The sequence below is a fragment of the Vollenhovia emeryi genome, unplaced genomic scaffold, assembly GCF_000949405.1.
Source record: "Vollenhovia emeryi isolate VEMERY1.0 unplaced genomic scaffold, V.emery_V1.0 DF939125.1, whole genome shotgun sequence".
Lineage (NCBI taxonomy): Eukaryota > Metazoa > Arthropoda > Insecta > Hymenoptera > Formicidae > Vollenhovia > Vollenhovia emeryi.
In genome coordinates this window covers 3,248,513-3,263,180 of record NW_011967241.1, presented here as the reverse complement: position 1 = coordinate 3,263,180, position 14,668 = coordinate 3,248,513, and the positions used below count along the sequence as shown (strand labels likewise).

The 14,668-nt window shown below is 43.9% G+C and overlaps 2 protein-coding genes across 8 annotated transcripts in view; one reads left to right on the top strand and one right to left on the bottom strand.

Moving 5' to 3' along the window:
• Positions 1-2,012: 2,012 nt before the first annotated feature.
• LOC105569267 (RING finger and SPRY domain-containing protein 1-like) lies at positions 2,013-5,664 on the bottom strand. 3 transcript variants are annotated; one of them, XM_012025605.1, is made up of 12 exons: positions 5,574-5,664; positions 5,343-5,486; positions 4,977-5,248; positions 4,751-4,916; positions 4,489-4,671; positions 4,345-4,411; positions 4,136-4,276; positions 3,934-4,049; positions 3,708-3,851; positions 3,424-3,641; positions 3,092-3,352; positions 2,013-3,022 (listed from the first exon to the last, which is right to left on the bottom strand). In XM_012025605.1, the coding sequence occupies exons 3-12, from the start codon at positions 5,192-5,194 to the stop codon at positions 2,932-2,934; spliced, it is 1,605 nt and encodes a 534-aa protein (XP_011880995.1). In that variant the 5' UTR covers positions 5,195-5,248; positions 5,343-5,486; positions 5,574-5,664; the 3' UTR covers positions 2,013-2,931. The 3 variants fall into 3 exon arrangements, with proteins under 3 accessions (XP_011880995.1, XP_011880993.1, XP_011880994.1); XM_012025603.1 differs by having other exon boundaries at positions 4,977-5,300; positions 5,363-5,486; XM_012025604.1 differs by having other exon boundaries at positions 5,363-5,486.
• Positions 5,665-5,893: 229 nt separating this feature from the next.
• LOC105569266 (E3 ubiquitin-protein ligase MYCBP2) overlaps positions 5,894-14,668 on the top strand; it is a 177,670-nt gene continuing 168,895 nt past the window's right edge. For 4 of the 5 annotated variants that reach the window (XM_012025602.1, XM_012025601.1, XM_012025600.1 and 1 more), the window contains exons 1-16: positions 5,986-6,474; positions 6,806-6,869; positions 6,946-7,185; positions 7,254-7,407; positions 7,471-7,673; positions 7,762-8,079; positions 8,159-8,326; positions 8,407-8,625; positions 8,702-8,903; positions 8,976-12,487; positions 12,572-12,839; positions 12,975-13,261; positions 13,353-13,678; positions 13,751-13,857; positions 13,938-14,147; positions 14,367-14,511. In XM_012025602.1, coding sequence (XP_011880992.1) covers positions 6,380-6,474; positions 6,806-6,869; positions 6,946-7,185; positions 7,254-7,407; positions 7,471-7,673; positions 7,762-8,079; positions 8,159-8,326; positions 8,407-8,625; positions 8,702-8,903; positions 8,976-12,487; positions 12,572-12,839; positions 12,975-13,261; positions 13,353-13,678; positions 13,751-13,857; positions 13,938-14,147; positions 14,367-14,511 — 6,518 coding nt within the window. In that variant the 5' untranslated portion in view covers positions 5,986-6,379. The other variant, XM_012025599.1, reaches the window with a different exon arrangement.

The following is a 14,668-nucleotide window of genomic DNA, read 5'->3' as shown; positions in this document are numbered from 1 at the left end:
CATTGTACGCCGCGACCGATGAACCTGGTCAGCGTTACCTCACTCCGGTCCGCTGCGTGTCCGCGACGCTCCGCGATGCTTCTCGAACAAGCCAACATGGCGCCGTAACCGGCGGCGCCTGCGCGCCCTGCGCTCCCGCGCGAATACTACTACGCGAGTCGAGTCAGCGACGCGACTCTGGAATATCACTTTGGTGTCGCGAGCGCAATGTATCTCGAATAAACGCGCACTTAAGCGAGCACGAAATAGGAGCGAAGCTCCGAGAAACTGAGACGACGTCGATAAGACGGTCGCGCACATCGTCCCGTGCCATTCGTACACGGCAAAGGTATCGGCACGGGACGACGCGAGCGATGATTCTCCGTGCAAGTAAGCGACGCGCACTGGCCTCGAGATATCGCGCTATACCTTGGACGTGTGTGGACTAGGGCTCCTACCTTGGATAACTTGGACGTTCGAAAGGACAATGACTAACTCGCGTCGTTAACTTGACTCGCGTAGCACCGCGCAATAGTGAACCGACGCCGACGCCATGTTGGTTCATTTGAAGAACGCCGTGGGCACGCAACGGACGGATCACCGACGACGGTCGTAGCGACGCGTTTGACGGTACGCGGTAAATAACATTATCAGGTTTAGCAATGTCGCGCGACGCACGATAAACCCGGCCTTGGCGCGCTCCAGCGAGTAACAGCGTCGATTCGACGAATCGTTATCGTATCCCCCGTCGGAATCTTTGGCAGAGCCGGATCCTCGCGCGTCTACAATTATTTCATTTCAAGCATTACGTTTCATACGTGGTATCCGAGCGTAATTACATACAGGATGCCCACCAAGTCCCGGCAATGCGGGACGAGGCTACTATTCCTCATTACTCGTGTTGGCGCAAAGCTGCACTAGTAATTTACATTTGCATCGCGTTTTTGTCGACGAGCATCCAACATCACTTAGGACGGTCTCGAAATAACAAGAGAATATCGATCATAACGTATTATCCTCTGGAAATGTCCGTTGCTACGTAGTTGAGTGTATCTGGTGCACGTGGAGGCGCCAGTGGACAGGTGCCACTTGAAACAATTGCAGATTCCTGTGTTAGAGACACGCGCAAATGTTGCAAGAGGCGCAAGTGGCATATTGAACATTTTTCTCCTTCTAATTTCTACTACTTTGGTACAATACATTCAATTTCCTATATTTTGTATAGATTATGTGGATTGAGAGTAAATATTGCATATAAATAAGCATCGCGGAAAGTATCAAGCGATTATTGCTATTACAAATCTCGTCAGGTAAAATGCGGCCGTGGTATGCAATAAATTTTTGACAAATTTATTGTGCGCACACATTGAAATGTTACAGCAATTAGCAGCAATTGCGATCATCCAGTTTAGAGAAAAAATCTTTTAGATGATAGTATTACACCATAATTCCATATCACATGCATATATGTTAATTATTTATGGTTTTTTCAAATAGAAACGAAGCTGAGAGCGCAGACATTGCTGGATCTTGGGCGCAGCTTAGCGCAACTGTACCAACTGCAACGTGTCAATGCAGGTAAACCATATACATATAAAATTGACTTGAATCAATATTTTTCCAACGATATGCAGTGGCATTTTCAACATTAGCAACAATGGTGATATTTCAATCTGAAATTATACATGTTAATAATTTGGTTTCAACACAATTTTTAATCATACCATTAAATTGACAAATCCACATAAAAAAGAAAAAGAAAAAGGATAGAGAGACAGTTTCTGATCAAGTTTTCTTCAGGGTGTTGTCGTATCTAATCGTGATACTGAGTGAAACGTACATATATATTATTGTCAAAGAAATGGTAGATTGCGAATAAATGATTTTTTAAATATCAATACATACTCACTATCAAGTATCGGGTATTATTTGCATGAGAATAACGGGAGAGGTAATTGATAACGAAAATAAGACTTTATAAAAAAATGCTTGCAAAATACATGTATATGATAAAACATTAAATTTCTCTTTATATCTTCCCAAGAATATAATATATGTGTATGTATGTGTGTGAATGTGGTGTATGTACTTTTGATATAATGTATACTATCAAGTATTTCACAATTCCTTAAAAATAAACTTACATTAGATCACTAGTTGTAAATGTTCACTTACGCAACTTGTTAAGAATTTAAACAGCTTCAAGATATAATCTCAACTTTTGCTAATAGAGGAAATACATTATCGAGTTAACGATTAAAGAACCTTTCGAATTTGATGATTCAGTCACAAGTTTCAAAGCGAGAAATCTATACACAATCGATAGAGCAATCATTGTATTTGATATCAAGAAGACCAGGGCTTGTACCAAGTTTTCACTATTACATTTCTTATGATAACAAATACGTAATACTTATCTCAAAAGTGTTTACACGAAACACGTGTTTTCATGTGGAACTTGAGCTCTTCTCGGATTAATCATTTTCTCCAATCTATTCCTTACAACTTTCTCTCGCATCTATTTCATTAATCGTATTAATTTATGATATAGTCATTTATACCTCACTTTAATCACTTTAATGAGGATATTATTTAAACCATAAAGTATCTTACTGTAAAGCTATAGAGTAGAAAAAGTATAGACAAGTATGGAAAAGGAGAATGTTTTGTCTTGGTAAAACATTTGATTTTTTTAAAATAGAAACTTATTCAAATCTTTGCAACGTACTATCACGGAATTCTTGTTTCTACATTAATTAATTTGCAGTTTCTTCTATTTATTAATGCACCGTATTGCATCGAGAAAAATACTATGTGACACGTGATAACTGTATACAATACACGGCGTAAATAACTATCTATAATGATGATTATCTCGTGATATTTCCATAAAAATTGCATGACATGAAGGAAATGAAAGAAATTGTTAAGATTGATATGAGATGATCGATGTCATATGTTATCTGAGCATGCTACTTCTTCAATGGTAGCCCTACACATGGGGCATTCAATCAACTGTTTTGAACACCTTTGGCAAAATCCTCTGTAGAAAGAAAATGCATTATTGTGTCGTGCATCGTTTCGCCAAACACCCATTTAAATACAATATTACCTATGGTTGCATGGCAGTAACCTCACCGATGCCCTCTGATCGAAACATAACGTACAGGAATCCTCCCTGACACTAAGCCTTCGTAATTGGTCTAGGTATATGTGCCTAGGAAGTATGATCTTGTCTTCTGCTTTCAATGTAGCGTAGTCATTAAACTTTTGAAATTCTCGATCAGTGGGCGGATATTTGAAAGGTACATGTCCAAAATTAAATAGACATTGTTGGAATGACATGAAACTAGCCGCTGCAAAGAATCCAGACCTAAAAGTAATCGTTACCGTTGTATCATTTTGCTTCAACATTCGTGGAAAAACAAAGACGAACGTATGTACCTTACTGTCTTAAATACTTGAATGCACGGTTTAAGTGGTACACCATTAATCGAGAATATTATCTCCAATTTGTTTAAATCCAATAAGCAACCCAAGATATCGCCAGATTTCCAACATGGTCTGTCGTGAAACTTTTCACTCCGCGCGTTATACCAAATCAGTCTGCGACAGCCATCGTAGGCCAAAGAAAATTCATCGTCCCCTATACCATATCCCTCCTGTTAAAAAGTTTATTTGTATGACAACAATCGGTAAATGAACAATTGTCGGACACCAATATTTACATGATTTAGAAACGTGCTGTCCTTTGTGGCCCAGCCGATCTGCATAACTCCCGTAGTTATTATCAATGTTTCATAATACCATATTCCTGAATCTACTTGAAATGTACATCGTACACTTTCAAAGGAATATGCATCACATCGTGCCTAAAATAACAATCATTATTTCACTAAAGTGACAATATACTTGTCTATATTAGCAAAAGATACCATATAACGGGCCATTTACCTCCAAACCATTAGGTGATATTTTCAGGTACTCGCTTACATCTTTCGTATTTAACATTACATTAATACCCGTCACATCGACGGAGTTGTGGGAATATTTTCTACCTTCCATTAAGACTAAAGAGAGACAAAGATTGATTAAATACATCATTGTTGCTACCGAGCGGAGTAAATGGCGCTTGACGAGATTATCTCGTACTCACATAAGTTATCTAAACACCACTGTGCACAGAAACCAACTTGCCGACGTACATAATGCGTCTCCGTGGCCCACTTTTCCAATTCCAGTAATGGATTTTGTCTTTCCGCCATAAGGCGTTTCTTAATAGTTACTTTATTCTCACCTGTTGACACATATATAAGCATTAGTTTTCAAAACATGCAAAATTTATTAACCAAGTATTTTTCTTACTTGTCTGCGCAAACTTCTCTAGTGCTATCAAAGAATATAACATTACATAAGGCTCAACTTCTTTGCGCTAAAAGAAGAAAATTTAATTATATTGACAACAAGAGTTAACGTTGACTACATTTTGATACAATTTTTAAGACGTACTAGATTCGAAACTAGATAATCTAAAGTAGCGTCAGATAATATTGCAATACTACTAGGACCAGCAAGCTTCTCTGCGATACAGCCAAGTACTACACATATATTGCGCTGCTGTGTAGTTGTAATTTGTATCTGTCCAAGTTTTTGAGGCAATTGAAACATGTCTGATAATCGTAGCACAGAATCCTACAACAAGACAAGATTTTCATGGAAAATGTAGCAATAATATTCTCTCCGAGAATAAGAATTACAAATCGATGCCAACCTTTGAAGGTAAAGGGCAATCATCCAGTAATAATATTATAACCGAAGGGCCCAACGGATTATTCATTGGAATAACGTTGACCATAGAACTGACTACTTGTATCCAGCCATCTTCCTTGTCAGCAATGGCATTCAACTTGAGCATTGCTGGCGGTGGCTCGTGATCACTAAACATACGCAAGCATGTAGAAACGATTACGTACACCGGACGTCACCTAGTTACTTACTTATCTACCAGAGTGTCGAGACTGCCCAGTGTCTCCAGCACGAGCTTGTCAATGTTAGCTGAAGTGGGAAATTTAAAGGAAGGGGACGCCGAGTCGCTACACGAAACTATGCTTATACTCGGCTCTGGTATTATGGTACTCTGAGCTTCTGCATGATTGCTGCCGTATGTCTCAATGTCGTATATGCCTGGAGTATCCTTACACAAACAATTGCCCATTCCCACTAGTTTATTAGGACTCCTTTAGCGAGGTTATCGTTCGTTAGGTTGCATCTACAGAACATTCACAGTTGAGTCGTACCATGAAATCTCGCATCTGACTAGGCTGGAAGTAGAGGTTGAATGACAAACGCCGTCTAGCACGCACCGAAAACTTGCACCGCTTACCGAAAGGACGATATCATGACAAGTCATATCCTTTTCATTTGCTTATCCGCGCACGTAGCCTCGACATAATAAAAAAAGAAATCTCTCAGCTGGCGAATTAATCGTACCGCATGCCTCCTCCGACCTATCGCGATAGAAAGTTACAAAAGATTAGATAAAAATGAGATACGTTTTGCAAATGTATGTATACATGACTGGGTGCTTTCCCGACCTGAGGGTGGATCAGCCGGATTGGCGCGACCGCGATCGACGAGACGGATTAGGAAAGGGGACCTCGGGGCTTGGAGGTTATGTTGCCGCTAGCCCTCGCGCAGGCAGCGATTTAACCGCGTAGGAGGGAAAAAAAAGGTCGGCATGTACGCGCCTTATCGGTGATACTCCGTCGTTGTCGCGTGCTCGCGCCTCCCGCTCATGCTACTCGTGGGATCGGTAATCTCGACTGATCTCGACGTGACCGCGCGCGGATTCTACTAGCGTATAGCATTTGGTGCGTTCGGTGCGAGACGCACGCGTACGCCGGGTTGCGGCGGGGGGAGAGGCGGAATTACGAGGAGGGGGAGGAGTTGCTCCTGCAAATCTTGGCTTATGCGATAAGTCTTATCGCGGTAAGTCTGGATTCTCGTGTCCGCGATGAGCATGTTCCTACGAATAAACGTGACATTTAGCGTTGACATTTAGCGTCCGCAAGTTGGCGCGTTATCGCACGGCGATAACCGTTCGACTATCGAAGTCGCTCGTCTCCGGCACTGTTCAACACGAACTTGTGCGCGTTTGAATCGCGCTCTCGCCGCTGCTCCGCAGGCTCCGCTGGCCCGCGCGCAGCGCAGCGCACGCCGGTTCGGGATCAGCAGATCGTCATCCTCTCGCTCCCCTTTCCAGGATTCCCCCGGGAGGCGGGAACGAGTGCGTTGACGTTTGTCACATGGGGCAGGACACGGCGGCCGAGCGAGTGTCAACGATCAATAGCGTCACGAAAATCACTTGGTGACTCATGTGCCGGGGAGTTTGGCGCGAGTCATGGTGTCCGGGGACAACGAGCGGCTGCTGCCCGAGCCCGAGAGCTACGCCAGGTGTTTCTACGACCTCTTCAAGAACGTCGCCGAGGCGCAGAGGTACGATAACCTCTCTCCCGCCATTTGTTTACCTCTCGCCGTCGCGATCGCCCGACGCTGCGGATTCGCGTCCCTCGCGTCCCGATCGAGACGGCAATTTTCTCTCGACACGGCCGCCTTTATCGCCTTTATCGTACATCGTAACCTCCAATTTTTTCTTTATCCACCATCGCCCGCGAGTTTCGCTTTTATCCTATTCTATCCTATTTATTTACCTCGTCCAAGTTTTTGCACAGCTTTTCTACTGCTGCACCGGTCAACTAGTGCAACTAGTTTACCAGTGTGTAAATAGAAAACAAGCCTCATATCAGTGAATTCTAATATCTTGTAGGAATAAGGGAGAATGGAGGAAGTGTAAGAAAAATAAAGCTATTCGCAAACGGGACAAGAAGAAGGTATCAGAATCATTCTTTTGCCACCTGTGGTTTCCAAGATAAAATGTACTCTGACACATTTCCCATGTATGTACAGATTGATTTAAACGGAGAACTAAATTACAATAATCCGCCGGAGATAGAAACCTCTTGCAACGCCTCGGCATTTGCCGTGTTCGCCAGCGCGAGAAGTGCCATTTTAGAAAAACATGCCAAGTTGTCGAGCGAGATTTATAGAGCGTCAAACTGTAATTCTCCACCACCAGACCTTAGCGACACTATAGACACAGAGAGCGACGACGAGGATAGGATATCAACTATACAAAATTTACCAAAGGTAAACTTTGCTACAACATTGGTACAATTTATGTAAGGTATGTAACTAATGAAACTTTTCCAACAAAGATCGTAGGTATCGGTTTAAGAAGTGTTTTTACATTGATGCGGGAGAGTAGAACAGTCGATCCAGTCCTATGTACAAAAGCACTGTCGGCTTTATTGGACGTTTTACAAGGGCAACTACCAGAAGGCCTCAAATCCGAACCAGATGACGTCATTGGTTGGTTTATCTTTTTCATTGACAAAGTGACAAACTTGGCGATAATAATTTACCTCTTTTTAGATCCGCTATTTGATCTGTTATTGGATCTTGCGACTTCTCATGGCCCCGAGTCAGCGGCTGCCAATGACGGCAGTCACTTGACAGCTGTCGCTTGTGCTTGTTTGCTGAGTCTCGTTGTAGTCAGAGGGGACACCGGACGACTGTTGGCAGCAATAGCGGCCCTACTCATGTCTCCTAGAGCGTTAGCGGTACAAAATATTCAGGTATCGTCGCCGATGTAATCACGGTATTGATTTGTCACCTGATACGGTACGTATCGTATTATGAAGCTTGCTTTTCTTTTTATTTCAGATGCCATGTGTGTTAACGTCTCTGCAGAGAAGTGTACACGCTGTTTTGTTAGGCAAACTTGTGAGACCGGATTGGATTACGTACGGCGTTCCTAAGTGTTCCAAAATATATACCTCTGTGCTTAAGTTACCAAATGAGATGAACAATATGGTATTGAATGAACGTAGTTTTGTGAGTGACGGAAAGTATTTGTATCTGCATACATCTCGTGGTTTGCTAAAAATCGGAAGTGGCCACAGTGGTACGATATGGGGACATATATACGTACACAAAGCAGATTTTTATCCGGCGGAAGTGGGATGGCTTGGCTATGCTAATGTTAGTTGCACGTCAATGCTTAAGACTTACCAGTGTTAAGACTTACCATGTGATTACTTACACAAAGCTTTATTTACAGAATTCATTATATTTTAAATGTGCACCTAGAAAACAGAGTGAGCTATTAATTATCGACGCAGAGACGCTTATAGTAACGGGAATTGCCGTGCTGGAGGGCAAAGATTGGTCATCCTCCGTCATGTTCTCCGATGGTGAAAATTTAGGAATGATAACGGCTGGCAAAGATGTAATTAGTTGGATTGCGCACAAATGTGTCGTTACTTTTCTCAAATAGTTTTATTTAATCTTCATCTTCTCTCTTCACAGGAGGGTTTCGTAGTACGTACAATAAATACGCTGAGTAATCCCGTGACAGTTGCCTCGGAGCTGCCACTGAAATTGGCAAGAAAATGCGTCGACATATTTGGGTATGCGATATTTGATGAAGAGCAGGCGATACATACCTTGAATCCGGGATGCGACGATGAAATCGCAATGGTTACAGCAGGAAAGGAATTTGGCTTACTTAAAACAGTATCTGGAAAAGTAAGTCTTACCGAGAGATCTCTCAAATAGCTGGTTAAGATTACTCGATATTTCACGTATACTTATTTTTTTCTAGTTATTATACAGCGGGAAAGGAACTTGCCTAGGCATGAAGAGCAATACGAGGCCTAACAGGTGGATGGAACTTACCTTTGGTAAAGGTCCAAGGATTGTGCATTTTGCGGCAGGTCATGATGGTCAACACGTTGTTATGGTCATGGAGGACGGTTCTGTACTATTTGCTGGCACTGCTAGACGTGGAGAGGACGGAGACAGTAGTAAGTTTACAACATAGATTGTGGCAATACTTGTAACAAGAAAATCACTCAAACTATTAATTTTCTTTTCAGATAAAGCTCGCAGGCAACCAAAACCAGTAAAACCAAAGAAAATGGCAAAGGTGGAAGGACAATTTATTGTGGACGCTGCTTGTAATAATGGGTCTACTGCTTTAGTCACGAAAGATGGCTCTCTATTAATGTTTGGTAAAGATACGCTGCACAGCGATCCAGTGACGGGACTAGTTACCGATTTAAGGGATGTTTGTATAGTTCGTGTATCGTTGGGGAAGGCTCATGCCGCCGCATTAACCAACAAAGGACACCTGTATACATTCGGTATAAATAATAAGGGACAGTGCGGTCGTGACTCTACGACGGTGCATACTGTGAATAAAGAAATGTCGGTGGTCGCGATGGAGATGGGTACGGGGGAGGACGAGTTGATAATAGCCGAAGAAGAGAGCGTGGATCCTGCGGAAGATTGGGAGGAGACGAGAGGCATGTGCCCTCCGGGGCAGCACCAGTGGAGGCATCGCGTTTGTATGGTGTGCACGATATGCAGAGAATGTACCGGTTACAGCATATCGTGCCTGAGTAGTATACGTCCCGATCGGAATCCCGGCCAGGAGTGCGGATGCGGCGAGGGAGACAGCGGATGCGCGGAATGCGGATGCTGTCGCACGTGTGCGAGGAAGAGTTGCAGCAACGGCATATCGGGCTCCAACTTCCGGGAGTATCTGCACAGACGATTGGGCGAGATAAAGCAGCGGCAGAGGAGCAAGGCGGGCCCGAGTACCGTCAAGTACGGAGTGAAGTTGAAGGGATCGAATAATCAGCGCGTGGCCGGCCCCAGTATCGTGCAGAAGGGATTTCCGGAGAAGGTAGCGTTGGGACTGGGAGTTCATCTCACGGTCGAGGAGGGCGTCGGCGGTAGCGACGTGGAACGAGGGGACGCGGCGAGAATCGCCAGTATATCACCGGCCAGAGTTGCCATTCCTAGCGAAAGTCCTGTGATTCAAGTGTCCTGCGGTTTGCATCACACGGTGCTGCTTTTGCAAAACGGCGAGGTATACACGTTCGGTAGTAACATTTACGGTCAGTTGGGCGTTGGAGATTTAGCGGCGCACGCGGGGCCGATTCAAGTCAAGTTGCCGACTATCGCTACTCAAGTGGCCGCCGGTAGCAATCACACCGTTATACTCACGTCAAAGGGGGAAGTTTACACGTTCGGCGCGTACCAAAAGGGCCAGCTCGGCATGAACTGGTGGAACGGTCAGAACGAGTCTACGAACGCCACTTTGCAGGTAAACCGCCGTGCCGACCGCTCGCAACCGTGGCACAGCTTTCCGAACGTAGTGCCGAATATCGGTCCTCGATGGGGTAGACGAGCGACGTGGATCGGTGCCGCTGGTGATCAAACCTACGTCAAGATAGACGAGATCAATTCCATTAGTTTGACACGGAGCACTGTCATGGCGAATAAAAACTGTATTATCCTGATACCTCATCAGAATGAGCACGCTAATTCCTTCAAGAGTCTGGTGATAAGCAAGCGCGACGGAACGTGCAACAGTTACAGCGGCGTGGACCAGGTCGATTTCAGCAACTGCGCGGCATGCTTGGATCCTCTGTACAATGTTATTTGGACGTTCAATTCAGCTAATAACGAGATAAGCCTGTACAACATAATATCGACAGAGGCTAGAGCGATACCTGGCTTGGAAGCTTCCATACTCAATCCCGGTTTAGCGCTACCGGTTGTCTCCACTTGCTTTGTCACGCGTTCGCAAGCCGCGATGCATCTGTTAGCTTGTTTGGACACATTGACGCAGGCCCAAGATGAAAACTTATCGATAGTCGAGGAAAACGAATGTAATCGATCGATGCACGGTAAGGTTTACAGTCGCGAGGACTACGTTACTGTTAGCAGGTTTGAGAGCCACGGAGGAGGCTGGGGCTATTCCGCTCATTCGATCGAAGCGATCAGATTTATGCCCGATACAGACATCATGCTGGGAGGCTACGGCTTGTTTGGCGGTCGAGGAGAATACACCGCCAAGATCAAGCTGTTCGACATCGGAATCGACGGTGGAGATCAAGAGAACGACGGCGAGCTTCTCGCGGAGACTGAAGAGATTCCATACGAGTGTGGCCCGAGACAGAAATACTCGATATTGTTCGACGAGCCCGTATCTTTGCAAGCCAACAGGTGGTACGTGGCGTGGGCCAAAGTCGGCGGACCCTCCAGTGATTGCGGCTCCGGAGGGCAAGGCATGGTCACGGCGGAGGATCAAGTCATGTTTTATTTCAAGTCCTCTAAGAGATCCAACAACGGCACCGACGTCAACGCCGGCCAGATACCGCAGTTACTGTACCGCGTGGTTACACCCGAGAATCAGACGTCGAACAGGCAGCGAGACCAAGTCGAGCCCGTCTACGTTCTCAAGAGGGAATTCAGTCGGACCGTCACGAAGGAGTGCTTCCAGTCCTTGATATCTCTCCTCCAGTGGAGCTGGAACACGTTGAAAGCGACGCTGGCCGACGTGGCCGTTCACATCACGTCGTCGACTCACGCGATGCTCGAGATGGAACGATTGGTGTACATAAGCAAAGCCAGTTTAAGACTGCTACGAACGTACACCAATGAAATCTACCCGAGTCACGTTGTTAAGAAGACCCCAGCCGAGTCGGTGCGCTTGGCGGAATGTATAGGCGAGGTGCGAGCGTTATTGCGTCAAATTTTGTCCGATTCGCTACCGATTACTCTGAAAAGTAAAGGGAAGACGCGCTCGAGCAAGAGCTCCAGTAACACCCTGGGAAATAAGATGACAAACAGCATACTGGACGAATGTCACAAGACGTTTGTGGCGTGTTATCACGCGTTTTACCCTACCGCGTATCTCAAGTGGACCTCCTTGTGCGAATTATTGTCGGATATCGACAAAGAGCAAGGCACAACTACAAAAGATCGTCTCCTCTCGGCCGTGCTGGCTTCCTTGTGCAACTCGGCGATACGGCTTAGATGTACGTTTCCAATCTTGAGCAACATCATGGACAACAGCGACAGCGTCAAGCGGCAGCTCAGCCCGTCCGACAATGCCGGCTTACTTATGATGAATTCGACGGAAAGTCATCAGTATCCGATTTTGGTTGAACAAATCAGCTACAAGTCCCAAGTGGAGAGCTCCGGAAAGGAGATTTTGAATTGGTCGTTCCGCGAAGTACTCGATAGACTGCTGGACCTGATATTGATACCGGTCAAAAGGAGCCTTTGTAGAGAAAAGATTCAGTCTCTGCCAGAATTGATCCTACATTGCTGTTACTTATTAGCGCGAGTAATCGCCGAACTGGCGGCACAATCGAGCGGGAATGAGGACGAATTGCAGGCAGCTTGCGGCAGACTCATGTATACCACGCCCTCGAGATTTACAAGGACAAATCAGTCCAGATCGTGGAATACGGGCAATGGCTCTCCGGACGCTATTTGCTTCTCCGTCGACAGGCCGGGCATCCTCATAGCCGGCGTTGGTATCTATGGAGGAGCGGGAGTGTACGATTATGAATTGGAATTATTAGATGATGTACGTAACACATACATATTTTGTCATATTGTTCTTGTCAATTTGAATTCTATAGCGTTAATTGTCGTCACTTTGTTATACTAGCAAAATAATACTGGTAACGATCCGTCGCACACTCAACGTTGGAGCAGTTTAGATTTTACGAGAGGATCCTTCGGACCGGATGACTGTGTTAATGACACAGTAGAATTGAAATTTGACAAACCGGTGCTCATAAAAGAGAATATCAAGTATGCTATTAGGCTACGGAATCGCGGCGGACGAACCAGTAACGGTGACGGCGGCCTAAACGTTGTCAAAGGAGCCGATGGCACAACATTTACCTTTACGGCTTGTTCTCTAAGTTTTAACGGTGCGTTAAATCTATATATACATTTACGTTGAGTTGAAGAAACACGCAATATGCAAATTGCATAATATTGCAGTGTGTTTATTAATTATTGATGTAGTAACATAATATTTTGATGTATTAACATGTTTGTTGCAGGCACAACACAAACTAGGGGACAAATACCGCATATTTTATACTATTCAAATCCGCAAGATTCCGATGGGCAACACACGAATAAAGCCATGGCGGAGGTGCAAGCGAGAAAATGTACTCTCGCCATGACGGCAACGATCATTCAACGGTCGAACGAAATTTTTTCTCTGGCAAGAGAAAGAGCGGAAGAAGTAATAGCTAATGAGGTCCTCGGTAATGCGACTTTTGTAACGACTCTCTTGCCGCTGGTAATGGCACACATTAGTCCTTTAGCTACATCAGATCCTAGAGTAAGTCATTCTAAAGACTTTTTAAGTACAAACAACTTGGATGACTAACGAGAAAAATATTTAATATAAATTATTGTTCGGCATCTTTCAGAGCAGCGTACAAATCCTTACTCTAATACAAGAGATGTTGCCACACGTTGCGGCTTTAAACTTATTGTCCGCGATGGGAACTTCGCAAATATCCCAAGATAGTGAAACTCAATCACACCTTGCTCCTCCAATTACTACTAGTCATCATTATACCTGGCTGGAAAGCGAACATCCTTATAAACCAGCAACAGTATCGTATTATAAAGTCACTTTTCCGGAAACAGTAAAGTGGCTGACTGTTGAATTTACTCCAGAATGTGGAACTTCGCAACCAGAAGATTATCTACAACTTTATATACCAAATATAATCCCCAACTCCTCCATAGGGTAGGTAAAATGCTCCCGCACTTTTGTACAATATAGATACTTGTATTTTACGTTTAATTTTTGTCATTACAGGACAATTTCAAATATTATAGGGGAGGATGCTCCTCTATATTGGCCAGTATTACACAAGTTGAGTAATGTTCAAAGTCAATGGCCACAAAATGCTGTTGTGTTACCAGGTATGTTATATGTAACATTATTGAAAGATATACGAGATATACAGAAAGATATACGAGATAACACGGTTAATCGTGTTTAGGAAATGAAGTGATATTTTCTTTGGAAACTGCATCCGATTATATGAAGAATGAAAGTTCAATTACATACGGCTTCAAGTGCTTAGTTATTGGTTACGATTGGATAACATCTGGCCATGGTTTAAAGAATCTAGAAATTGAATTGTCCTTCCTCGGAGGAGCGTGTGCTGCAAGTCTCATGAAGAAGAATTTATCATTGCCTCCAGTTTCGTGTAAGTATAATATGATTGAATTTCTCTTCCATATTTATAAATAAGAAAAATATGAATAATGCACTGATATTTATATTCTTAAAAATATTGCAACATATGATGTGTAAGAAGGCTTCCAGTTAATTTATTTTCGAAAAGTTGGAGCCTCAACAAGTTAAATCTTTACTATATCAATTACATAAAGAATAATATATGGTTTGATTGATGTATAATTTCTAGCGGAAGAGGTTGAAGAGGACCTGGAGTCGATGCAGGAAACGGCAAAGAGGATTTTCTCCGTACATTCGGCATTACTTGGACGAGGATTCGCACTTGCGTCGCCACCTACAGTCTCGCAGGCTCTCGACGGCGTGCTTCCGTACAGGTAAGTACCTAACATCTTTGTATTAAAATCAAAAAAGAAACTGTATAGTCAAACTACCAGAAATAGAATGTGCTTATTATCTCGTGAAAAATTGCTCGATGCAGTTATTGCGTGCATACTTTTTATCTGTAGACAATGTATTTCTCACAATCAATAC

What these genes read in the sequence shown, in the direction of transcription:
- LOC105569267 (XM_012025605.1), bottom strand. Translation starts at nt 5,194, where the DNA reads ATGGGCAATTGTTTGTGTAAGGATACTCCAGGCATATACGACATTGAG. An exon ending in CTCGACACTCTGGTAGATAA is followed by an intron (nt 4,917 to 4,976) that starts GTAAGTAACTAG and finishes GCGTATGTTTAG; the next exon opens with TGATCACGAGCCACCGCCAG. An exon ending in ATTATCTAGTTTCGAATCTA is followed by an intron (nt 4,412 to 4,488) that starts GTACGTCTTAAA and finishes TTCTTCTTTTAG; the next exon opens with CGCAAAGAAGTTGAGCCTTA.